Below are 26,908 nucleotides of genomic sequence, written 5' to 3' on the forward strand. Positions count from 1 at the left end.
TAGCTGTGTAATTAAAAAAATAATCTTGCTTCTCTCCCTCCCAGCAAGAAAGGAAACCATACCCCGGGGCTTCTGCAGCTAAGAATCACACCCTGCAGAAAAGCTACTAGGAGGCTCAAGCAGGGGTAGGGGGAGGAAAGGGGGGAGTTGAAGCCAAGAAGCAAGTGTCATCCCTTGACTTTAGAGAAAAAGAGGCTGAAAGAGGGGAATGATTTGCCAAGGACAAATATGTATTTTGCCAGAGCCAGACGAGAATCCCAGTTTCCTGCTTCCCAGTAGACTCTGTCCACCACCTCGTGGGGAGAGGGAAGGAGGAAGGCTGCACATTCTTGGAGGAGGGAGGAATCGCACCTGTGTGACTCTTCCTATGCGGTGAGCACTGTTCACTTGGAGAAAGAGCTGGAAGTTTCAGATGTTCAAGAGGAATATCGGAATAAGGTTCAAAATTCTTCACATTCAACTCAGACTCACAGACCATCAGAGCAAGAAGGGACCTCAGTACCCTTCTAAACCCAACTGTCTGCTTCCAGCTGGGAAAAGTGGGGCCCAGTAAGGAAAGTGACTGACTTACCCAAGGTCAAATAGGGAGTGAGAAGCAAAGCAAGACTAGAACCCAGGCGATCCTGACTTCCAGTATATCCTGTCTACAGCCTCTTAGAAAAGTACCAGTCAACCTCTCAAAGCTCGATTGCTCCCTGCATCAGCTAACAACTAAAGGCCTCCTGGCTCCTCGGCAGGGAAGGATAGAGACAGGTGAGAGCCACATGCTCCCTCCTGCCTGCCTCCCTGGGATGGCTTCTTGGAAGGTCCAGGGACCGGGTGATGGAAAGACACACATCCCTACACCATCTCCTCAGGGTTCTCCTCTCCCTACCTAGAACTGCCATATCTAGCCCCAGACTTCTTCAGTTATTGTCCACTGCAAAAGATCATCAGCAGTTTCCATCTCTGTGAAGTTATAAAAAAAGAAAGAATAAAAAAGGCCAAGCGTTGCACCCAGCTGTTGGCGAGGCCGCGTTTTCCACTGGTGATGATGACTCACAGTGCCGGAGCTGGAGGCTGGAGTTGGGAACGAGACTTGGGAGATTCAGCACAGCCAAGGGAAAGCCGCAGTTCCCAAGCACGCCTGGGCCTGCAGAGAGGAATGCTCGAGTTCCTTCAGTAAGAACCCAGCACCTGGCTGTGGGGACAGAGCTCCCCCTGCAGACCTCTCTGAGGCCCCGCGGGAGCAGGACTAGAGACAAACCATACACTGGGCCAGCGAAACCATCACATCAAAGCTATTACGTTAGGAAGCCAGGTCCTACCTCTGAAACCCCAAGAGATCCCACAAGCCCCAGAAATACTATAGGCATCCTTGGCTTCCAAAGAGAAATTGGCTTTCAGTTAATGAGAGGCCCAGATTAAGATCTTCAAATAGGGGAGACAAAGGCTGCCCCCAATCTTTCTATGGGCAAATAACTCACCAAGGGGCAGGAGCCAGGAGGGGAGGGAGCCTATCGTGGGATGCCAGTTTACGGTCAACCAGCGAGGACATCGTAGGACCTGACTGGACAGTGCCTCACAAACTTTCTCTAACCCCACCTCTGGGAAACTCTCCAGGTTCCTCATGAGTGGTGGGTCTAAAAGACCTATGGGGTCCTAACAGAGCTGTACTCACAGAGAGGGAGCACTCTCCCACCCCACACGTGAGGACCTGCCAGGGTGAGAACCGAGCAGCAGGTCCAGGTCAGGAAGAGGCCGTGCAACGGATGCCCACTTCACTGTCAGTGGTCTGGGGATCTGCCTGTTGCACCAAGCAGTGGCACTTATGAGCATGGCCAGAGGAGGCCACTGAGGAGAAGCCATTATGATCAAGCCCACCAGGAAAGGGGAGATGATCAGGAGACCTGGAGACCAGGAATTTCAACAGAAGGGGCTGGGGGAAGCTTGGGATCAAAGCCCACCGTCAAGGCTGCTGGGAGGTGTGACAAGCACTGCATTATATTCAAATTGCTCATCTGGATGTGCACATCCTCATGGTGTGAAGGGCCACCAGGCCCGATCCATGGTGAGACAGCCTATCTTTCCATACCACATCTGCTAATCTCCCTCCCACTCTGCTCCCTGCTCCCATCCATCCCTCAGGCCCCAGAAGAAACACCCTTTACCAGCAAGAAACTCTAAGGCCCCAGTGAGACCTTTTGTAAAAACCTGACAGGGTTTAAGACCACCTCCCTGGCATTCACCTTCCGTCACAGCAGAGACGGTAAGTACAAAGCTATAGCACCTTCCTCGCAGAGGCTGACTTTTCCATGGCCAGGGACTGGGAAAGGCATCTGCTGCACAGGATTTTTCATTTCATAGGATCAGCTCCAACCAAATCAGCAAAGCACTGTTACTATGGACCATCTGCCAGGACCCGGAAACAGCCTGTTACATAAAGGGGCTGGTGTAATGAAACTGATTAAACTGGATCCTTCCTCCATAAAAGAGAGGAAGCACTTGAAGTCTCTCTTGAGAGGGGTGATGTGGGGCAGTGGAGGGGTCCTGGGCAACCACCCCACCTCCTCTGCATCCGTGAGCTGTAGGAGGACTGCCTCCCTGGGCTTCCGTTTTCTCAAATTTCAAATAAGGACGAGATGGTCCCTTCCACCGTTAAAACTCCATGACTTCTTATTGTTTTCACCAAAATGGCAAAAAAGTAAGCTTACTTTGATATTAATTTTGTACTGTAGGGTTATTTTTCTAAAAGAAGAGTAGTACCTTCATATTTGTGGGCTTTAAAGAGACAAGCGGTGAGTGGAGCCACTGACTCTGGGGCTGGCTGGAAGAAAGTGCACAAAGAAACCAAAGGCTAGAACCTTCTACCTGCCGAGGCAGGAAAGGTCCAAGCAAATCTCAAGAATTTCACTGGGAAGCAGTACTATTAATGACCCTGCCTATGCAGACAGTAATTTCCAGTTTACAAAGTGCTTTCACATCAGGATCTCACTTGATCCTTACAACACCCTCGAAGGGGACACGGTGATGTTGTTGACCCCAGTTTCACATTGAACAAGGTGAGGCTAAGTAACTAGGTAGGGCAAGTCCATGTCTCAACTGCTCTTCAATTTCATGAAAATGGGAATGAGCCTCTCTCGGCAAACTTTGTGTAAGGATTAAATAGACAATTTTGTAAAGCCCTGGCAAAACGCCTGGCACACAGGGCGTCCTTGACAAATGTGAGTAACCCTTCCCCACATACCTCCATCTCCTCAGGGAGGCGTGCGAGAAGCAGCAAAGCTGCTCATCTCTAGGCCCTTAAGACATGCTTCAAGACTGAAGGCAACGTGATGGCTTCCTAACTCACCTTCCACGTGGCCAGCTTCCCAGAAGGCAGACCCATGAGCCAGAGAACTCCAGGCCCTACCATCTTGTGGATTCTAATAGTCACCCCAGCTCAGGGGGCATACGGCTTCCTGAAGAACAAAGAGTACCTCAAAGTCAGCCACAGAGATGAGACCTGGAGCAAGAAGCAAGCATGAGGCTCAAGAGAGGTGCCGTCAGAGCCACCTGATGCAGGGTCGCTCCTTCACTGTTCATGTTTATCGCCGCCCCCGGTCAGAGATGCCTTCAGCTGCTCCCTCCACTGCCCCATAACAGAGCCTGAGTAAGGACCATGCCCATCACACTCGAGTGTTTCCAGGCCCTTCTCAGTCTACCTGGCTCCATGTTAAGCAAACTACACCAGGGAGCACCTCCCACTTCTACACCTCTGTCTGCAGTATTCCTTCTGCCTAGAATGACCTCCCCTCATCTCTGCCTATTCAATAAATATCTGTGAAGGAATGAAGGAAGGAATGTGTGAATGAGAGACATAGTATATCCCTTGAGGCAGACAAATTAGGGATTACGACTCTCACTGAACAGATGAGGAAATTCAGGCCCTGAGAGGTCAAATGACCTGACCAAGATCACACAGCCAACCAGCAGCCAAAGTAGAACTTACACCCAGCTCTTCAAGCCTCTTTTGGCCACATCAGGCTTCCTCCTAAGATAAAAAGTCATTCTCAGATTAGGAAAAAGCTGACCCAAGATTCCTCAAAATGGGCCACCTTCATCTTGGCACACATCAGAGAGCACTTTAAGGCACCAGCTGTTACTACTGAAAGTTACCCGTGAGACAGATTACTGAAAGTTCAGATTACTGAAAGTTCCCATGAGACAAGCAAGGTCCCTTGAGAAAGGGCAAGCACAGTGCCATTCATCAAGAACCTAAGAATTATGGCAATATTACAGGCCAGTCACTTAATACCCACTTTTAGAGAACTCCTGGAACAAATCAATCCCCACCAGGAAAGAAGACGACAATTCCTTGACTGGAAACCGAGCCCTCGCCAGGGACCTCCACACCCTTCCCAGAACCATCCAGTGAGCTCACAGGATGGCTGGTGCCCCACCGGCTGTGGACAATGGGGAGGCCGAGGACCCATGGCAAGGCCTTGCAGATGTGCAGCAGTAAGGCGGGCCCTATGACTCTGGGACCCCAGGCATCACTGTCTGCCTCAGGGAGCAGAGGCTCTCCACCCTGGGCTTCTCCGAAAAGGTGGAAGAGGGCAAGGCCCAGGCTGGGTCTCCTAAGCACGGCCCCTAGAGATGGTACAGCTTCCCCATCCCAAAGCTGCAGCCACTCCACGCAGCCAGCCCTCACTGCCCTCTCCTCTGTACAGGTGAGATCTGGGGGAGAGAAACTGACCAAGTCCCTGACCGCGGGGGGCTCGCATTTGGTGAGGAGAGCGTGACCACAAATAAGTAAGCAATAATCAAATTACGGCTTCAGGCAGTGAAAAATAAAGCAGGGCAGGAACCAGAGTGTGGCTGAGGGTGGTGGTGGCCATTTCGGATGGAGCGGGGCGGGGGGGGGGCCCTCTATGAGAGGTGACAGCTGGGCAGAAAACAATGGAAGCTGGCAATAGCTTCAAGGGGGTTGGCTAGGCGAGCACGGCTGGCAGAGGGAGCTGCTAGCGTAAGGCACACAGAGGAAGGGCACCTTCCCTCCTCTCAGGGGCCAGCTGCCACTGCCCCCAAATACCTGCCCTGTACTGCCTTCTCCCCCAGCAGCCCACCACCACAACTGCCCACAAGCTTTCTCCAGGGAAGAGAGAAACATCTGTTCCTCCCTGCCCCAAAGTCCGGGGGCCACTTGCTACATTTCCAGGGCAGTCGCTGTGAGGCAGGTAACACAATGAGATGAAATGAGCATGACCCTTGACATCAAACAGACCACGGTCTGAGCGTCTGCTTTGCTTCTCACCTCACCGTGTTACTTTAGACAAGCCACTCAGCCTCTCTGAGCCTCAATTTCCTCACCTGGAATGCAAGGGAATGAACCCTACATCAGGGGTATGAGGAGTATGTAAGGGCAGCACCTGGTAGGTGCCTGGCAAACACTGCTGCCCTGCCCTATTCTGCCCCCTGGAAGATTTTTTTTTAAATTGTTTTCTTCAACCAGTTGTGTAACTCACATCCTACTGCAGCGTGCCACTGGCAAGGCCCTGGGCCTGGGCATCTGTTGGGTATGGGGGCTGTGAGCTTCCATCACGGCACAGCCTGACAGGAGGGCCCTGGCCCGGAGGAGAACTGAGCAGATGGGAGGGACACCGCCCTGCTGCAGGGGGAGGGAGGAAGGCATTAGCACCAGACGCTCCAAGAAACCAGGATCAAGGCAGTCAACTGCTGTCCCCTTCCCTGCCCGCCTCCGGCTCACTGGCCCAGGGCCCAGGCCCTTGTCTCCCAGCTCTCCTGTGGGGCAGCCAGCTGGAGGCCAGGCTGATGGCGGTTCCTCACACAACCAAGGAGATCCTCAGGTACTAACTCACGGTGAGACCTTAGGTAGCCCTCTCCCTCTCTGGGCCTGAGTTCTCCCATCCATAAAAAGAGGGGGAGGGCCCGCGTGACCTCAGGGGGGTCCTTTCAGCTCTGACCATGCTAATTCTGACTGGATGTTGGCCCTACTGGCCTCAACCCCAAAGCCCTCTGTGTGCCCACTGCTGCCATCTGGTGGCCCTCCAGACCAGCAGCACTTGGCTCTGGCCAGGCCCCCTGCAAGTCCCTTATCCAAATGAACCTACTTCAAAGGGTGAACCTTGCTTCTGCTTCGGTGGGACACACACTGCATTTCGCGGGACCACAGATCAACGGGTCTCCATTGCCAAACACAGAAACCAAAAATAAACCAGAACTTCATCTCTCTGGCAGAGATGACCACCTGCAGCTGAGAGCCTGATCTCCCTGCCCAGAGATGAAGTAACTGGCCCAAGGTCGCACAGCTGCCTGGCTCCCAGACCAGCGCACAGTTCCACTTTACCATAGTGCTCAGGGCTGCTGAGCACCCTGGAAACCAAAAATAAAGTCAGCCCAGGGCCGAGGAAACAAAGCCTTTGGCAGGTGGGAAACGAAATGTCAGGATTCCTGGCGAACCTCAAGAAAAGATAGGACACGTGAACATGTGAGCCCTGCCTGCAGAAATTCACTGGAAATAACAACCTGAGGGTGCCGGGCATACCTCCTAACCTAGGGGGTGTCGTGAGGACCCCTACAGGTCTTCCACAAACCAGCCTCCAAGCCACCACCACAGCCTGATCCCAGGTGCGGCAGACCCAGATGATGAGGCAGACACTGGGGAGCACCACGTGCTGGCGTGTGCCTTCCCCACCAGACATGAGCTCTCAGGGTAGAGTCAGAGCTTTGATTCTCCAGCTGCAGGCCCTTAGCACTTGGCCAAAGGAGCTCCGTAAAGGTATATGCAAGCAGACCCCTTAGACTCCTGCACAATCATGGGAATTGTCCACCCTTTGTGGACATGACTCTTGGCTTTGTCTGCAGCCTTCTTCTAAACTGTAAAGGGCAGACCCCAATAAAACATACTGTGCAACTCTAAGTAGGTCACTTGCCTTTTCTGGCCTCTATTATCTCACATCTGCAGCATAATAGGGTTCTCCTAGATGATCTTCAAAGCCCTTCTAATTGTAAAATTCTAGAATTTGAAACCAAATCAAGGCAAATCAAGGCTCCTCTTCACCTGCAGAGCAGCTATGACAGTGGGAGAGGGGGAAACAATTACCATGCTTCCCTCTAGCGGTGGAATGCTGTCATTGCCTCCTCTCAGCCCAGCCCCATCGCTGAACTCCATCCAATCCCACCCTGAACTCTGAACAGGAGGAATGGCTTGCAGCCGGGCAGACGAGCCCAGGTGCAGGGAGCAGGAAAGAAAGCAGGGACGTGGACTCAAGGAACCCACGAGGACTCGGGGCCAGCTCCACGACAGCAGAGAAATTCTCCATCTTCAGGAACCAGTACATCTTGGAGCTCAAAGGATCTTTTGTGACCTCCAACTCCCGTCTTCAGATGAGGAAACCAAGGCTCAGGGATGTTGGGAAGGGACCTGACTCAGGTCACAAAGCTGACTCACCACTGAGCCAAAAATAGATCCCCACTTTCCTGCCTCCTTCTACAGTCTCTTGCCTCTTTTCCATGCGACCTCCCAACTGAGGCCCGTGGAAGTGATTTGTCAAGGACATACACACAGGAATGGGTGGCGAAGGGGCCAGTTCCCTGCACTAAGGGGCAAGAAAGTTTCTTCCTTAATTTTAACATTTCGGGGGATATAATCAGACTGCAAATTATAAATTCAGCATAAAAAATATAAAAGAAAATAAAATGCACTCATAATCCCACCAGTCAGAGATAATATTCTGGCATATTTCCTTCCAGTCTTTTCTATGCAAACATCCTTCATTTAAAAAAAACAAATTAGAAGTTATAGTGTAGTAACTTATTGTAATCTACTCTTTTCACTTACTATATGAGCATATTCCTCTGTCATTAAATATCCTTCTAAAACATTCTATTTAACAGCCAGATATCCCAACATATGGTTGTACATAATTTATTTAACCAGTCCCCCTACAATTTCATTTGTTTCCATGCATTGGTTTTTGTCATTATAAATGAGGATGCAATGAATGACCTTATACTCAATCTTCCAATACATCCATAATTATTTCCTTAGGCCAGTTTTATTCTTTACAGGATAGAATTTCAGAGTCAGAATGGCCCTTAGAGATCATTATGTCCACAACCTCCAACTGTCCAGATGAAAGAATGGGACCAGAGAGCTTTGGGTTTGGGTTGGGTTTTGTTTTTGTTTTTGGTAAGGAAGATTGGCCCTGAGCTAACATCTGTTGCCAACCTTCCTCTTTTTGTTTGAGGAAGATTGTCACTGAGCTGACATCCATGCCAATCTTCCTCTGTTTTGTATGTGAGTCACAGCATGGCTTGATGAGCAGTGTGTAGGTCTGCGTCCAGGATCCAAACCTGCAAACCCCAGGCCGCTGAAGCAGAGTGCTCAAACTTAACAACTACGCCACAAGGCTAGCCCCAGACCAGAGAGTTTTGTGCTTGGCAGAGGACACAGAGAAAGCAACAGAACCAAGTCCAAAACTCTCCACCCATTAAAATGTGACCTTCCCAAAGGATTTCACACCCTTCCCTGCCCACCCAGCCCACACTGACCTCTCCTTCCCCTGATACCCTACGGTGTCTGGGCCACTCCTCTGGCTCTTTGACACATTCTTTTTTATTCTTCTACTAAATACTTCATTTGTTCACCCAACTACAAGCTTCCTGAAGGTAGTTCTGGAGTTTATATACCCTATGTTCTGTAGCACAATGCTACACACATCTAGATAAGCATTCCACAAACACCTGCTGAAGGACCAAAGATAACAGGAATCTCCTTCCTTATTGCTTGGGAGAAGCACTGGCAAAGCTGGAGAAAGATGCTTCTTTGAAGAGTGAAAGCAGTTCAGTTAATGAGTTAGAGCATCATGAGATACACACTACTGGAAATTAAGAGGAGCAGGCCTGGGGACAGAAGACTAGGTTCAAGCTTTAGCGCTGCCCATCTGTGAGCTGGGATGACGCAGCGAACCAATTAGGAACTCGTCTGTGAAGCAAGGATAACACCACCCACCTTGCCAACTTCATAGGAGAAAATGGATGTGAAGGCACTTTGTGGTGACAGAAGTGGTCCATGAGAGCTGTGACTGCTGTTGTTTTATCATAAATGGAAATTCGGCAACTTCTATGAATCCTGGAATGGCCTCCTGACCCTCGCTCCTGGGGTGCCATCCCCTAGTTTCCACTGAATGCACAAATACAATAAGGGGATCTATGGCTACACATTTCAGGTAAGGATCGGTGTTTTCTGGAAGCAGAACTTCATGTACAGAAGAAATATTATTCCCAGTTCAGGTCCCTGGGGCTGGTTAAGTCATCTACACTTCCTCACCATCTCTGGAGAGAATGTGACAAGGCGGAAAGAGCACTGGACCGAGAGCCATGAGACCTGAGTTCTGTCCCAGCTCCTTCACTCCTTGTGCTTCCCCCTCTTTAGTCCTCAGTTTCCCCATCTCTAAACTGAGACAGCCAGGCCAGGTGAGCTCTAAGTTCTCATCCATTTCTGACATTCCAAGGATTTTAGGATAAAAACTCATGACTTTAATAATAGGCAAAAACTATCCCTTTCAAAATAGTCCTTTCGGGGGCCAGCCCCACGGCCAAGTGGTTAAAGTTCCACACCCTCTGTTTCAGTGGCCTGGGTTCGCAGGTTCGGATCCTGGGCGTGGACCTACTCTACTCATCAGCCATGCTGCGGAGGCATCCCACATACTAAGTAGAGTAGTATTGGCACAGATGTTAGCTCAGGACAAATAGTCCTCACCCAAAAAAAAAAGTTCTTTGGGCTCAGTTTGACTTTCAACCACTAGGTTTTCAAAGTCCTAAAGCACCAACATCATGAATTCCAAAGCACTGGCTTTAAATAGAGCCCATGAGGTCAGAAGCTCCCTGAGCTGGGTTGAGGTTTCATGATATATGGTCCCAAAGATGGAGTAATATACACTGTCACCTTATTCTGGAAAGGATCTTTGCCCCAAAACAGAAAAATCAGCATTAGGTATATTTATAAACTCAGTTTATGTGAATCAATGGCTAGGCTTGGATTTCACTAATGCTTAGACATCACATGCAACAAAATAGCTCTTGGTCTGTGACACTTGAAGAAAAGAGAGTAGCTAACAGCTGGTCCCCTCCACATGTGCCATGTAATTCCCCACTTTAGAGAAACTAAAGAATAAAAAAACATCTCAACTAAAAGGATAGATCCAAGAACAAGGAGGGCAGTGATGGGAGGGGAAAAAATCACAGAAAAGCAGAGCTGGATCTCTAGCTTAAATGCGGCCATAAAGCCACCCTCTCTCCTCTTTGTTTCAGTTTGCCCATTTGTAAAGTGAGGAAGTTTCTTCTTCCATCTCTAATTCTCTCAAACTTCTAAGACTCTAGAACTTTCTTAGGTGACACTGAAGAAAGTGAAGAATGTAGAGAACTCTGTATTTAGGCCCATTTTTTCAATCCATAGCTTCTGTAAGACCACAAAGCTACTTTGGGACACTGCATGGCTCAGGGAGAGCTTCCAGCATCCTAAAACCAACAGATTCTAGACATTCTGACCACCCTCACATTAAGGCTTGGATCTTATGTAAATCCTTCCCCTTGAAATTCTAATAAATCACCAGCAACCAGCACTTAGCATCTGTAAGCAATGATCTTTCTGCACTCTCCAGGAGTCCTGAATCAACTGTTACCTATCCAGAGACACGCAGAGACCTCACCAGAAAGAGAAGATATGGGGCATCTGAGCTCCGGAGAGCTCCCAAGTTTCCAAGGGCAGAGGAACTAGTGTGGACTGAGCAAACACCTGAGCCCAGTCCTGCGCTGATGCTGGAAGCTTTAATTCATCATCTCATTTAACCCTCATACCAGGTCGGCAACATTTCCTCATTTTCCTATCAGAGAAGTCAGGTTTATTCACTTGTTCAACATGAACTAAGTACCTACCTCATATATGCCAAGTACTCTGCTAAGCACTGAGGGTACAATGCTGAGCAAACCAACGTGGCTCCTGCCCTCACAGAGCTTATAGTCTAGTAGGAGGGAGAATTTATCAAAGAATCCTACAAAAAACAGCACAGAGGAGAGGTTGTAGTGCTGCAAGAACAGATAGAAGGGAAAAGGCACTAGTCAGGGATGTCAAGGGAAGGCCTCCCAAGGAGGTGATGACTAAGTTGAGGTATGAAAAAAAAAAAAAAAGATGTAGCTAAGTCAAAATAAGGAAGGAGCGCAGGGATAAGTGAGCCAAATAGAAGGAACGACAGGTGCAAAGGCCCTACGGTGGGAAATACATGCTGCATTGCAGGTACCAAGAAGTGGCCAGAGGGGAGATCAGCTAGAGCCCCAGAGCTAGCACAGGAAGAAATGGGGCTGGAAAGGCAGCAGAGAGCAGAGCACACAGGGCCTCTCAGGCCACGAAGGGTTATATTTGTATCCTAAGAGCAATGGGACACCTCTGGAATGTGACACAATGGTTTGAAAAGATGTTCCAACTGAGATATGGAGAACAGATTGGATGGGAGAGGAAGTGGATGTGAGAAAAGGAGGACACCAGTCAGAGGCCCCTGCAGGATCCAGGAAAGAGGGGACAGTAGCCTGAACTACAGTGGTGGCAATGGAGCTGGAGAGAGGTAGAGCTGGCCACAACCACACAATCAGGAAGCTGACAGAGCTGAGATACAAACCCAGGCCTGTGTGACTTCAAAGCCCATGTTTCTCTTTACCTTGTCATTTATTCACTCATTCAGCAATTAGTGACTAATCACCTACTGTGTGCCAGGGCTGTGCCAGGTGCTAGGGATACAGCCAGGAACAAAACAGACACTGCTCTCAGGGAATCTACAGTCTAGTCATTAAACAAACAAGAATACAAAGAGATGCATACAATTACAAATTGGGACGAACACCACGGAGGAACAACAGAGAATTTAACAAGGAAGGTGACCTATAAGGCCACGAAGATCTTCCAAATTTTTGATAATATAAAAGAACCACTTGCTGGCTGCACATAAGTGAAAGACTTTAGGAAACTGCCTGTCAGAGCTGGATATTGAGCATCGAATCCCTGGCCAGCTCAAGCCCTCAGGGGAGAAGCTGGTATGTCTCAAGCTCTGCGCAGGCCTCGTTGAAATAGAAGTCTTTCTAAAAGCAGCAGCTAACGCCTTAACATACTAACATACCCCAACCTCAGGCACCCCTCACGTATGTATGGACAGCATTTTACAATTCGCCGGGATCTCTCTCCCAGATTTATTCATTTGAAGTTCACAAGCAGTCCTATGTAGAATGCAGGTAGGTTTTAATATCCTCCTTGAGAGGCAGGGAAATTGAGGCCTGGACAGGCGAAGTGATTTAAGTGACCAAGGTCATGAAACTAGGAAGGCTCCCAGGTCTGCCACACAACTCTCACTAGAAGCACCTCAGGCCAGGAAATCATGAAGCTCAGATGAGACAGCTGCAGGTCACTGAGCCTGGATAAAGTCACCCAGGAGTCCCATGAAGTTCCTGAGAACAGTGGTCAGGGACATTAAGCAGCTTGGGAAAGGTTTCTAAAATGCAGCTCCATCAGCCTGAGACACAGGTACCCTTGCCAACTTTCCCAGATTAGAACAGGTTCTCTTGGACTTTTTCCAAGTGCCTCTGACTAACAGAGAAAAGTATTTTTCCACTGCAAACACTGCAGGCAGGCACCAGACTCCTGAAGAGGGAGAGCAGACTGCATCCCAGATTCCCATACAGAAAAACTGTAAAGTTATTCTGATACCTTGTGAACTGTCCTAGCTAAGCAGCTACCACGGGGGATGTCAGTCTCGGGCAGCTGTTCTCAATCTTGGCACAACTTGGGGCTGGGTATTTCTTTGTTGTGGGGGCTGCCCTTGCACTGTAGAATGTTTAGCAGCATCCCTGGCCTCTACCAACTAGATGCCAGTAGCACACCCCAGTTATGACAACCAAATACGTCCCCAGACATTGAAAATGTCCCCTGGGGGACAAAATCACCTGTGGTTGAAAATCACTGGTCTAGGGACTAACCCATCCCATCCCATCTTACTGGACAGATATATGGTCACTGTGCATAAACTCTTAATCAATTTTAATCAATATCACACAACTAATGCCTTCCAGAATGAGACAGAGCAGCCTCCGTGCTGATGTGGCCTATAGGTAGGTCCCAGGAACAATCCACCACCAGAGCTTGTGAAAACAACTAGAGTCAACTAACTCCTTGTTCCACTAATGAGCTGCTTCTGATCCTGTAAGCAAATCTTGTTCCAATTAATATGAGCAGCTGCGTCTGATTAAACTAGAAGACCTGGGTGTTTCTTCTCAATGATACTGGGCTAGGGCAAAGGCTTCCACGGCTGCTAGAGGGAGCACAAAATTGGTGAATTAAGCAGCAAGACACGCTCATTTACCCAAAATTCAGTACAATAACCAGGGCACTCAAACATACCAGCTTTGAACAATTCTGGACTTAGGAGAAGGGGGAAAGTGAAAAAGTACATAAACAAGTGATCTGAATTAACAAGTTAATTAAATCGCTGAAACATTACCAAAAAATCACTCTCAAGTGGAGGTGGAGACCTGAAGCTGAGCTCAGAGCAGCTGGAGTGACTCACACAGTATCAGGGATGTGGGTTCCAACCTCCTGCCCCAAGGGCTGGGCCATTGGCCCAGACGTGGAAATCAGCGTCGGTTACAATGCTTCAAAGCTAGAATCAAAGGAGCAGCATCTTTATGTCTTTCATTAGTCAGCTACCTAACTAGGCAAAGGGTTTACTGACAGACTCAACCATACTCACTATGACTTGGTAGTAAGTGCATTTTACTGCACTGCAATTCTTTGAAGGCTGACTAACCATGAAACGCCTACCTGTTAACACCCAATTACTCACACTACTGCTAGTTTCTATGCTACTTCTGCATGCTGCACTTACCTCTGTTCTTGCACATCTCAGACTGCAATGTACTGAAACTTGATCACAGGTCTGTCTCCACTAGTGGACAGTGGGCTCCTGGAGGGCAGGATTTGTATCTAGTACGAGGCATGGTACATAAACAGATCCTCATCATTTGTATGATGGGTGGATGGATGGTAAAGTCTTTCATCTCTATATTCTTAGACTTAAGCCTGTCTGCACATTCTAGTGGAAGGACACGGCCCATGTCTTTCCTCCTCTGTTTCTCCAAGGTTTAGCACATCGCTCAATAGGTTCCCTATAAACAGTAACTGATTTGGTTGGACTCTTGAATCCAAACTGACAAACTGAAGTCTTCTGTTCATGAACCAGTGAGGCCAAGGAAAGAGGTCAGAAGTCCTAGCTGTCTACGCTGACTCAAATGCATCTGAGTACGTTTAGTCTCTTTTTAACCAGAAACAGTTTAATGCAGGAAACGAATATATTCTCCGCTAGGCAGTGGAGACACAGAAGTGAACAAGACTAATATGGTGCCTTCCCTCACAGAGCTCACTCTCTGCAGGAAAAGAGAGATTAACAATTATACAGCACACATGTGTGGTGATGGATTATAATTATAATTTGGGTGAGGAACATGATGTAATCTACAGAGAATTCGAAATATATTACAATGTACACCTGAAAGTTATATAATGTTATAAACCAATGTTACAGCAATAAAAAAAAAACAATTATACAAATAAGCAGCTACTATGCTCAGTGAGTCTCTTTAAGAAAAATTTCTGTGGATAGTCCCAATATTCAAACAGTCTGAACCTCTTTGAGGAAAGTCATGATTTTCCTCCAAACGAATGAAACTTTCCTTAAAGCATCCTCTGAAGTGGTAAACATGGAAAGTTTACTATACACCTTTGTTATACAGGCCTCTGTCCCAAAATGATCGTAAAATTTCTTTTACAGACCAATTAAAAGCATCATAGATATGAATACTCGTAAGTCTATGTCTGTGTGTTCACATGTGTGGTATGTGTGACTTACCAAAGATAACTGAAGCTGACCTGAAAACCCACAAAAGCCAGAAAGTACTGGAATAACAGTCACCAGGTATGTGGGAGTCCAGAGGTCTGGGTATAGCTAACAAGCAGGCCAAGAGCAGTCCAGGGGACTCCCGAGAACCCCTGAAGTTCAGACGGCCTTGACACTATAATAGATCTTAAGATTTACAGACTGCCTGTCTGGGAAAGGCTGCGGAAGTCAGCAGGAGCTCTAGGAAGGCAGGGAACAAGAGAGGCCGCAAGGAAACAACCCCCAGAACAAAGTCAGGAATACGAAGACCAGGAAAGGAGAACTGCCCTCAGAAAAGACAAGAACTACATGAAGTCTTAAGAAAAGATAAAGATGCCAGAATCTGCATGGCATGGCACAGTAAGGTAACATGTGAGGGAACCTCTGGATGTCTGAATCAATGTACAGAGTTTGTTAATAAAGATCTCAATCAAAATATGTCAGTTACGATTCAAAGCAATGCTCCTGCCTCACTCTTGAAATATTTATCTTTAACTTCACAGTTTCTGACGCCTTTAACTTAGACTCAGGCAGAAATGCAAACAGAGTCATCCCTTCAGCTCTGACACAGCAAAGACGCCTCAACACCCTGGAGAATTTCCAGGTGATGCTTGCTGCCATGGGTTCCTTCTCAAAGCCTCCTGGCTCTGAGGCCCGAAGGAGTTAACCTAACCCACACAACAATTGCAGAACTAGGTCCCAGGTCCTCCCCTTCCCAGCCCTTCAAGCTTTTCATCAGTAAAAGCCAACCTACTTGATCCCAAGCACCCAGGGCTATTGAGACAGCTGTCCCCCAGCTGCTCTTGCCAACCACAAGTTCTCTGCTCTCTCACCTGTCTGAGCAACTAGGTGTGTCCACCCACTCCAGACGGCAGTGACCTTTTCATGCTGAAAACAATGTGCTTCTATTTTCTGGGGCACAGGAAGGAAAGCAGCCTGGGAAGCCAGCTGCCCGTGTTTGTTGCTTCCCCAAACATACAGCTCTCCTGCATCTTCAACAGAGGGGAACAAGAGAGGTGAAGGAACATTAGTCCAAAATGATGGAAGATAATACAAGTCAGAACAAAAAGGGGTTAAAAGAGGTTGTATTACTCATATGCTACAGTGTTGAGTCGAGCAAAGCAAGATACAAAACTCACGTATAGCATAACATACACGATTTTTTTTTAATTCTGTAAATAGGAAACAAGGCCAAATGTTCTTAGTAGTTTGTCAAGGAATAGGAATGTGGGAGTTTATTTCTTCATTAATCCATTCAACAAATATTTATTTAACATCTACCATTTGCAAGACATATGTTTCACTATTTTCTACATTTTTAAAATACATGTTTGCATTACCTTTTGTTAGGAAAAAATATATTAACTTTTAAAAATAACAGGTTAAAAGACACATTATTTAAACAAACTTTTCAAGCATAAGCTTACTTTACTACATGCCCTGTTCAGCAGAAAGCACAACACTGCCACAGCCCATCCGTGTGGCGCTTTGGCTCATCTGACCCTCACAATAATTCTGTGATATAAGCAGGAATGTGACTGACTGACATTGCGGTTTAATAGGAAGAGAGAGAGCAAATTCAGAGTCAAGTGACTCTGGCTCTATTCCTGGATCTGCTAACTAGCTACTGACCTTGGGCAAATCATTTCCTCTCCATGCCTTAGTTTCACCAGCTGGAAACTGCAGGAGAGGGTGGTTGATCTAGAAGGGCAGACGATCTGATGACAGTGGTAACAAGACAGACAGGTGAGCGACTCTGGCAAACAAGAGGCACACACACTTGTCTCCAGGAATTTACATCCAAAAAATTTTTTAACTGGAAGTCAAACAAAATGGGGCCAAGGGCTACAATTTGGCCGATGAACCTACAGTTTGTGACTCCTTGGATGGCCTCTAAGCGCTTTTCCAACCCTAACATTTAAGATTCTACACTGTCCTATGCAGCACACGGCATACACAGTGGCTACTGAACACTTGAAATGTGGCTAGTCCAAACTGAGATGTGTTGTAAGACCAAAAAAGGCAAAACAGATTGCAAAGACAATGCAAATAAAACCCAAAAAGAGTGTAGCTCATTAATAATTTTCATATTGATTACATATTGAAATAATATTTTGGATATACTGGATTAAGTAAAATATTAAAATGAATTCACCACTTCTTTTTACTTTTTGAAATGTGGCTCACATTACATTTGTACTAGACAGCACTCCTCTGAAGATAAATTAATCAAGGCTCAGAGAAGTTAAATGCCTTTAAAGATCACATGGCCAATAAGGAGTCAAGCAGAACTAGAAGCCAGGTCTTCACTTCCCTGCATTGTGTGACCTCCCAATAAAGCTTCACAGTATTGCTTGCCCTAGGGCAGTCTGGTATATTCTCAAAAACTTATCAAAAGTCAAACAGTATCTAAGGACATTAGGCCAGGATTCAGGGTTCAAGTTCTACATCTGCTACTCAACCACTCTTTGACATTGGGCACATCCCTTCACATTCTGGGCCTCTGTCTCATCAAGTCTAAAATGAGGGAGCGTAAATCAGTAGAGCCTTTTTGTCACCCAGGTGACCTTGCAGCGCTGACATTCTGCAGTTCTATGAAGTGAATTTAGTGTATTTCATGCCCAGAGAGAGGGCAATCTCCCTGGACTTCACCAGGGTATGCAAAGTATGAGGACCCCTTACAGGAGGGCAGAGGAGCCCCTCACCAAAGTCTCAACCCATGAAATGGACTGGTTAGCTTACCAAAATGCCACTGACGATGAGCCTGTGTCTGCAATGAGCCTTCATTTATCTTAGTAAGTCTAAACCACCTTTTCGCAAAGACAAACTGTCTTCCACATGCGGATCATTACACTGTTGCATCAGCAGGCAAAATTAAATTCTGCGGCAATGCCAAATAGTTACATAATCTACAACTCCAGAGGAAAGGTCTAAAGGGCACTGAACAAAATTCACTGTGTAACAGCTTGAACTTGACCAGGAAAGAGGGATATTAATCTTGACAATTTTTAAGTCACTTTCAAAATACCAAAAATCAAGTCACTTTGTGAATATACTAAAAATCACTAAATTGTACACTTTAAAAGGGTGAATTTTATATATAAATTACATCTCAATAAAACAAAAATTCAACATCTATGTTTTAAAAACACCATAATAGAAGTGCTCCACATATGAATAAATAACTTTACTGATTACAAGATTTTCGAAGAGACTGACGTTAGCTAGGAATTAGAGAGTCTCTAGGTTTACGCATGCAGCCATTTCAAATTAATTAGAACAGCATAGAAACATCTTAGTCTGCCCTTACTCTCAGAAAAGAATGCCTTGCCCAACCCTCACTGACTGTGGGGCATGAACACGTCACTTCTCGCCCTGGGGCCTCCAGTCCTTCCTCTAAAAGGAGAGATGGGACCAGTGGAGTCCCTTATAGCTGGCATTCATTTCAGTTCAACCCTTTTCACATATATATAAATCTACTTCATATGAAACATAGGCTAAAAGTAGGTATTTCTTTTGTTCTTTGGTTGTTTTAAATTCATTAAATAAATTATCTATAGCTCAGAATTTGTAAACTATTTAAATTCTCACATTATGGCTCTCATACTCCAGAGACAATGCAGCTTCTGAGTTGGGCTGCACGGCAAATATGATGTTGAGGAATGCAGGCCATCACTAATTTACATATATTATGTACACACCTTAATACCAGCCACATAAAACTGAAAACACTAAGGATGAAAGTCATTTCCCTTTGCTTAAAAAATGTAAACCATTCATTCCGTGTGAGAGGTCTTAGCAAAACAAATCTCTCAGAGCCACTGTCTCCTGTCCACCAGCAGGGGTCAGGGCAAGCTAGGCCTTGGAAGACAGAACCTTCACTTTCAAGAAAATGCTGCATTGTCACTAGAAAGTTTATACTGCATCGGCTGGGTGTGCCAAACGTATGGATGGATGCACAGCCAAAAAGATAGAGGGTGAGAAAGAAAAACAGACGGAATAGAGATAAACAAGAGAAATATAGAAAAATATAAAATAGATTAGAGAAATATAAACAAAACTAGATTTAGAGAGATAGATACACAGACTAGAATGAAAGATATAAGGATGAAAGATAAATAAAAATAGAGATATACAGTTAAGTAAATAAAATAGAGTAGATAAATACAAAGAGAGCAAACAGAGAGATAGATAAATGGATCAGAAGGATACAGGTGGATAAAATAGGTTAGTTTGAGATTAAACAGCTAGAGAGAATAGATAGACAGAGAGCTTAGAGAGTTATATTAGACACTGAAACTCATTTAATGGATAAGATCACAATACATTAGATATAGATCTACTGTTGGTTATATGATTGGACAGTCACAATTACCCTGAGAGGAAGATATGCTCATCCCTATGGTAGTTGAGAAAACAAACTCAGGGGAAGGACGTGAGCCTATGTTTCATGTGAGTGCTTTACATGTATTTGCATATTTAATTCTCAAAACTACCCACAAGGTATTTTATACACAAGGAAACAGTCTCAGGAAGGTAAAGTGACTTGCCTAAGATCACACCAATGGTGGCATCAGAATTCTGACTCCAAAGTCTATGCTCTTCTCTCTGTGTCCTGATAGCACCACTTGAGGCAGAAACCTACAGAATTCTGGATGGCACGTTAACCTGAAAGAGCAGGTACCCACCTGTCAATGAAGCTGAGTGATCTGAGCCAGCAACAACACATGTCGCCTTAGAATCCTCTAGGCCTACAAAAAAATTAATTTCTTTTGAAATTACATTTATAACAGAACAAACTAGGCAGAGAAGGAACTCAAGAAACACCACCAGGGCTTGGGGAGAAACTCCGCCAGTACAGAAAGGTCTGAGTCAGCGGCATTGGCCAAGAAGATAGGTGGCATGGTAGAGAGACTGGTTACGTACCAGGGGGTTGAACAAAAAAGTAAATGTACTGAGGATAAAGGAGGCAAATTTCTCACTATCAGAGAGGAGAGGAAAGGTCCAGACACAGAAAGGTGGAAGGCTGGACTTGACCATGCAACGTTGGATTTTAACTGGAGAAATCAGTGTAAACTCATGGTTTCTAGTAGAGATCGATAAATAGATATAGGTTATATATAGATATAAATATGTGTCTGTACATGTATATTTCCTAGCTCTGTCCATTGAGTGGCCTAGAAGTAACGACATCTCATACATTCAGCCATCACAGGCAGGCACTGAAACACAAACCCAGGCCTTCTAACAACACACCGCAGAACTAGAATTTGAACTGGCCTTCCATCTCCAAATCCAGCACTTTTCCTCCCTTAGTTACCTGCCTTCACTGACGAAGTATAATCTGATCGACTCTGCTAGAAGTTGTGGTCACCTGGTCTAGCATGTGAAGAAATAGTCTTACTCTGTAATTCTTCTTTCTGACACTTCTGTTTAGTTAATGAGTGTCTTAATAAAATGCCCCTCACACCTTCAAGTATCCTGTAGAAGGAGGAAGGGACAAAACAAAGGTTTCCACCACATTCACCAGAGAGGAAGCCCTGGGCCCCTGGTGGCCAAGTGAGGAAAGGACACCCAGGGTCCCAGGTCCGGAACCTACATGACAGAGTAAAGATGGAAGAAGGAAAAGTGAAAGGCTTTGAGGGCAGGAAGTTCGTGATCCATTCTAATGTCTCATCAGAAAACTCCTCCAAATCAGCCCTGAACCTAAGCTGTGCCCCAGGCAGATGCCAAATAAGTCGTTACAATCAAATCAAATCAAAACATTTCTGATTCCTTCTAGTTACAGGTCTTGTGCTAAAACAGAAAGTAGACACAGTTCCTGCCCTTAAAAAGCTCATAATCTTTGGAGTGTGGGAAAACATATAATCAATTCATAATAACATAACACCCTGTGCTGTCCATGCACACGAAGAAAAGGCAACAGACGCAAGAAGAGGGAAGAGTCTTTACTGAGAAAGCTGTATCTGAGCTAAGCCTTGAAAAATTATCAGGATTTCTGCAGGGGCAACAAGAATGAAGAGGCAGAGGTAACAACTTGCCCCTAGGCACAGAGAAAAATGAGAAAGGAGGATATGCCCAGGGAGCAGTGAATACCCTGGTGAGGCAGGAAAAAATCTTTGGGAAACAGGAGTTCATATTATGAATGTTTCCAGTGTCATGTGAAGTGGACTTCGGTCCAGCATCCAGCACCCTTTCTCCTCCTCTGAGTACCCCCCCCAACTCAACCCATGAGCTTCAGGGCGGCTAACCTCACCCCAGCTGAAGGAGAGCCTCCAGGACTTAAGAAAATCGGAATAATCCCGACATCCTGTGCTTCACTCCACTGAGGCTTACCCCTCCCTTTTCCTTCCCCCCTTCCCACCACCCTCACAAATCCCTCCTTCGTTCTGAGCTAGAGGAGAGCAGAGGTTTCCTGTGGAGGTTCTTCCTTCAGCCAATCCTCAGTACCTGTGGTACAAAGTAAGAGTGAGAGAGGAAGACAGGGAGAAGAGGAGAGACAGAGACATGGTGCTCCATCCAGAGAGAGAAAGGCCCACGAAGAGTGTAGAGCAGAGGGAGAGAGCAGCTAAGAGACAGAGAGGGAGAGGGAGGGAGAAAGAGAGAGAGAGACTGAGTCCCAGAGTGAAACAGAGAAAAAGAGACAGCCCTATAGGCTAACTGACCCACAGACCCACAGGCAGAATACCTACTACCTACTCCTCGTGTGCCCTATGGAGAGATTTCCCTAGGGGAACACTCCCAGGCCCTCTCTCTACATTCTTGCTCACACTTGCTTTCCCCTGAGGAGAAGGAACTGCACACGTGAGACAGTCCTTCTGGGTTCTCCCTGTGAGATGTGCCTGCCTGTGGAGAGGGTGCCTCCTCATTGTCCTCAGCTGTGCAGGAAGCTTAGCAGGGCCGACTACGCAGCTGCTCCAGTGCCTGGTGGGTGAGTTCCATCCAGGAGCCAGAATTTAAAGGCTCTCTGTAGCTACACATTACTTCCAAACACCTAAGTCACGTCTTCCAACCTACCTTTTAACAGTTCTGGAGCTAGCATTCTGATCCCCACCTACTTGACTCGCATCTCTCTCTCAATGAGTTCCAAACTCTGGCAGCAAAGAGGAACGCTTTTACTGGGCCCTCAAAAATCCCAGCAAGACTAACAGAGCAACCAACAGAGAGAGTTAAGACAGAGAGACCAAGAAACAACAAAAGCAAAACTCCATTTACCCATTTTCTGCATGCCTGTGTCTCTACTTCTTGACAAGGAATAAATATAGAACTCAGAAGAAATAAGGGCCTCACCTGTCACTCTGCTTGGTTCCTTTGCTGTCAAAAACAGTGGGAGAGTCTCCCCAGGGCACAACCGACGTCCAGACGATGCCAAGCCAGTGCCCCACTGGAACACGATGCCACTTGCTTCCCAATGGAGCAGAAGAGAAAAAAGAGAAAATGCTTATCCAGATAAGACCAGATTGTTCTTTGAACTGCACTCTATGGGAGACTCTCAATTCATTCTCAGTTAACATGCATATTATGGAGAAGCCTATTGCTTCAAGGGGCCCTATGACTGGTCATAAGGATGACCGCCATGCCAATCACAAGCCCAACTTTCAGGGCAATGGAAGACCATCAAAGAAAATTCCAACATATAAAACTCCCTCCAAAAACTTCCAGGACACTCCTGCAGAGTCAACTAGAATGACACCTTGTTCATGATTAACCTGAAAGGACAACTCGGACTCCAGACCGAGTGGGAAAGAATCTTGAAGATTATCAAGTCCATTCCTCACATTAACTAGATGAGAAAACTGAGCCCTGAAGAGGGCATGCGATTTGTCGAAGGTCAGACAGGGAGCTGGTAGCAGAGAAAATACTGGACTCAGCTCTCCTAACACCTAATGTACTGCCTTTTCTACTATACCAACATGGACTCGGACATTCCTAATTGCCAAATAAATACATATTTATGACTGCAAGATAGCTTCTTAATAGCCATTATTTCAGTGGAATGGCCTCTTATTTCCATATCCACTGAAGCTAATTCATGTACCCATGTTCTGAACCTCATATAAATGTGTAGATGAAATTTTATACATTGGGTCTATAGTCAGATGTGTGTAACTACAATCCATCACCCAATGGCAACATTAAGGTTCTGTTCCTCTGGAAGTATCCTATAACCAATAGTCCTTTAGGCTGTAAACAGTCTAGCCTGCTTTGTGAATTGTAAGTGATGAGCACAATGTGAGCAAAACACAGTGTTGAAATAAAACAAAACTTAACATCTCTTTAACAAATAACTTTCAAGGGAAAAAAAGAAAGATGAAAAGGAATTTATAGATTAAAAGAGATGAGATATCTGATAAATAATATTCAGAATTTATAGAGAACTCCTAAAACTCAACAACAACAAAAACAATCTGTTTTAAAAATGAGCAAAGGACTTGAATAGACATTTCCCCACAGAAAATAGACAAATGGCCAATAAGTACACAAAAAGATGTTCAACATCACTATCACTAGGGAAGTGCAATCAAAACCACAATGAGATACCACTTCATACTCATTAGGTTGGCTACTATTAAAAAAAACAAAAACAACAGAATATAAGTGTTGGTGAGGATGTGGAGAATTTGGAACCCTTGTGCACTGTTAGTGGGAATGTAAAATGGTATGGCAGTTCCTCAAAAAATTAAAAATAGAATTACTATATGATCCAGCAATTCTACTTCTGGGTATATTTCCTAAAGAACTGAAAGCAAGATCTCAAAGTGATATTTGTATACTCATGTTCATAGCAGCATTATTCACAACAGCTAAAACATGGAAGCAACGCAAGTGTCTCTTGGATAAGCAAAATGTGGTATATACATACAATGAAATGTTATTCAGCCTCAAAAAGGAAGGAAATCCTGACATATGCTACAACACGGATAGACCTCGAGGACATTATGCTAAGTAAAATAAGCCACAAAAAGACAAATACTGTACGATCTCACTTATATGAGTTAGCTGTATGAGGGGTGTAGAACGGTGGCTGCCAGGGTCTGGGGAGAGGGTGGAACGGGGAGGGACTCTTTAGTGGAGTGAGAGCTTCAGTGCTGCAAGATGAAAAAAGTTCTGAAGATGGACGGTAGTAATGGCGGCACAATAATGTGAATGTACTTACTACCGCTCAACTGCAGGCTTAAAAATGGTTAAGGTGGTAAATTTTATGTGTATTTTGTCACAATAACTAAAAGGAATAAATGAATATTTTAAAAGAGAGAGACTTGAGATACATATCAACCAACTGCAATGTGTAGACTAATTCAGATCCTGATTGAAACAAACTGTAAAAAAAATATTTTTGAGACAATCAGGGAAATTTAAACACTGGATATTGGACGAAGTTACAGAATTAATGTTAATTTCTTGTAGGTAAGATGACGGTATTTTCAGAAAAAGTCATTATTTTTTAGAGCTGCATGCAGAAATATTTACAGATTAAATAGGGGAGGGGAGGACTTACAATTAAGTTTATCAAACACATGATGTAAACTGTGCTGCTTTGTAACTGGACAGAAATGTACACATAACTAGCAATTACAGAAATTTCGCAAGAAAGGGGCAAGTTAACCAATGATGGGTAACTCTACAGCCCTGCTAATTTCTAAGAGAAGCTGCAGCTTAAGGAAAGGTAACCGCCACCATACAACTCAGCAATCAATCACACTCCTAAGCATTTATCCCAGAGAAATGAAGATTTATGTCCACATAAAAACTTGTCCACAAATGTTTATGCCTTTATTCTTAATGGCCAAAAACTAGACACAACCAGATCCTTCAGTGGGTGACTGGTTAAACAAACTGTGGTTGTTACCCACTGTACTGTGTGCCCTGAAAATTCATATGTTGAAGCCTTCACCTCCAAGGTGACTGTATTTGGAGATGGGACCTATAAGGAAGTAACCAAAGTTGAACGGGTCAGAAGAGCGAGGCCTTAATCTGATAGGACTGGTGTCCTTACAAGAGGAAGAGACATCATAGAGGAAAGACTATGTGAGGAGACAGTGAGAAGGCAGCCATCTGCAAGCCAGGAAGAAAGGTTTCACCACAAAGCAACCCTCACAGCATCTTCATCTTGGACTTCTAGCCTCCTTAACTGTGAGAAATAAATTCCTGTTGTTTAAGCCACCCAATCTGTGGTATTTTGTTATGGCAGCCCTACTAAACTAATACAGTGGTATATCTATACAATGGAATACTACTCAGCAATAAAAAGGAACAAATTGGGGCTGGCCCCATGGCCAAGTGGTTAAGTTTGAATGCTTTGGAGGCCCCGGGTTTCACTGGTTTGGATCCTGGGCGCAGACATGGCACTGCTCATGAGGCCACACTGAGGCAGTGTCCCACTTGCCACAACTAGAAGGACCCACAACTAAAATATACAACTATGTCCTGGGGGTATTGAGGGAAAAAAAGCAGAAAAAAAAAAAGATTGGCAAGAGTTGTTAGTTCAGGTGCCAATCTTACAAAAAAAAAAAAAAAAAGGAACAAATTATTGACACAACTAGGACAAATTGCCAAGGAATCATGCTGAGCAAAACAGCCAAGCCCAGGAGGCTGTGTACTGCATGATACCATTTATATAACATTGTTGAAATGACAACATTATTGTTGGAGAACAGAAGAGTGGTCGCCAGGAGCTAAGAATGGGGTGGGGATAGGTAGGAAGTGGGTGTGGCTATGAAAGAGCGACAAGAGAGATCCTTGTGTGATGAAACTCTTGTATCTTGACTGTATCAAGACATCCTGGTTGTGCTGCTGCGTGGTCGTTTCACAAGATATTACCGTTGGGAGAAACTGGGAAAAGAGTACATGAGATCTCTATTTTATTTCTCATAACTGCAGGTGAATCTACAATCATCTCAAAATAAAAAGTTAAACTTTTTTTTTAAGTATAATCAACACTAAACCCCAGGCGACCATCAGCCCAGCGCTGCACCAGCCTCTTCCTCGCCTCCTCCTCTCTCCCCACTCCACAGCTGGACTGGCCAAGCACTTGAGCCTCGGCTGCCACAGCCATCAGAGCTGTCCTTCAGCCCACAGGAGTGGGAGCAGAACAATGAGCCAGGGAGAAAAAGAAGGGTCATCGCTCATCCACACCCACCACCTCCCCACTTTCCACCCTCCACCTTGCACAGCATCAGCCCCACAGCCGTCACCCTCTCATGGTTCAGGAGACAAGCTTATTTGAAGGTTTTAAATTAATAAACGCTAAAATCCACTAGGAAAGCAGTGCAGTTTACAGCAAAGAATGTGGGTCTTGGGCTTGGAATCCAGACCATCCTAGACTCTGACCCCTACCTTTGCTACCTTACTCCCTTATGTAACCGTGGACAGTGCATCAGCCTCTCCAGACCTCAGTTTCAGTTTCTTCATATGGAGAACTTTAACTCATATCACTGCACAGTGGTGAGGATTAAATGAGGTAGTAATTAAATCAGGAGAACCAAGCACCATGGCTAGAACATAAGAAAGAGCTAAAAACTTCATTTCCTTCCTCCCGCCTCCCACATGACATCTGTGTTAGGTCCCCTCCTCTTAATCAGAACTGCAACCAGCAGGACACTCCAAATTACTCCTTAAAGTTTATTTCTTCCAAAGCTCTGTTTCTCTATGAAAACACTATTTCAAAAAGATACATGCGCTCCTATGTTCATTGCAGCATTATTCACAATAGCCAAGATGTGGAAGCAACCCAAGTACCCATCAACTGAAGAATGGATATAGATGATGTGAGATACATATATAAATATACACGATACATACACTATATATTTATACCCTATATTTATACACTATATACATACACACACACACACACACACACACACACAATGGAATACTACTCAGTCATAAACAAAAGATGAAATCGTGCCATTTGCAACAACATGGACGGACCCTGAGGGTATTGTACT

General features: G+C 45.5%; 1 protein-coding gene across 39 annotated transcripts in view; it reads right to left on the bottom strand.

The window, feature by feature from the left end:
- SERGEF (secretion regulating guanine nucleotide exchange factor) overlaps positions 1 to 26,908 on the bottom strand; it is a 232,699-nt gene that overhangs the window by 193,393 nt on the left and 12,398 nt on the right. For 21 of the 39 annotated variants that reach the window (XM_044753447.2, XM_070491314.1, XM_044753440.2 and 18 more), the window contains exons 6-8: positions 22,248 to 22,361; positions 19,646 to 19,708; positions 15,791 to 15,949 (exon numbers count right to left, since the gene is read on the bottom strand). The exons of 1 other annotated variant lie outside the window; for it this stretch is intronic. In XM_044753447.2, coding sequence (XP_044609382.1) covers positions 15,791 to 15,949; positions 19,646 to 19,708; positions 22,248 to 22,361 — 336 coding nt within the window. The remainder of the gene's footprint in view (positions 1 to 15,790; positions 15,950 to 19,645; positions 19,709 to 22,247; positions 22,362 to 26,908) is intronic. 17 more of the 39 variants (XM_070491316.1, XM_070491301.1, XM_070491294.1 and 14 more) reach the window with 6 other exon arrangements.

The sequence above is a fragment of the Equus asinus genome, chromosome 20 (assembly GCF_041296235.1).
Source record: "Equus asinus isolate D_3611 breed Donkey chromosome 20, EquAss-T2T_v2, whole genome shotgun sequence".
Lineage (NCBI taxonomy): Eukaryota > Metazoa > Chordata > Mammalia > Perissodactyla > Equidae > Equus > Equus asinus.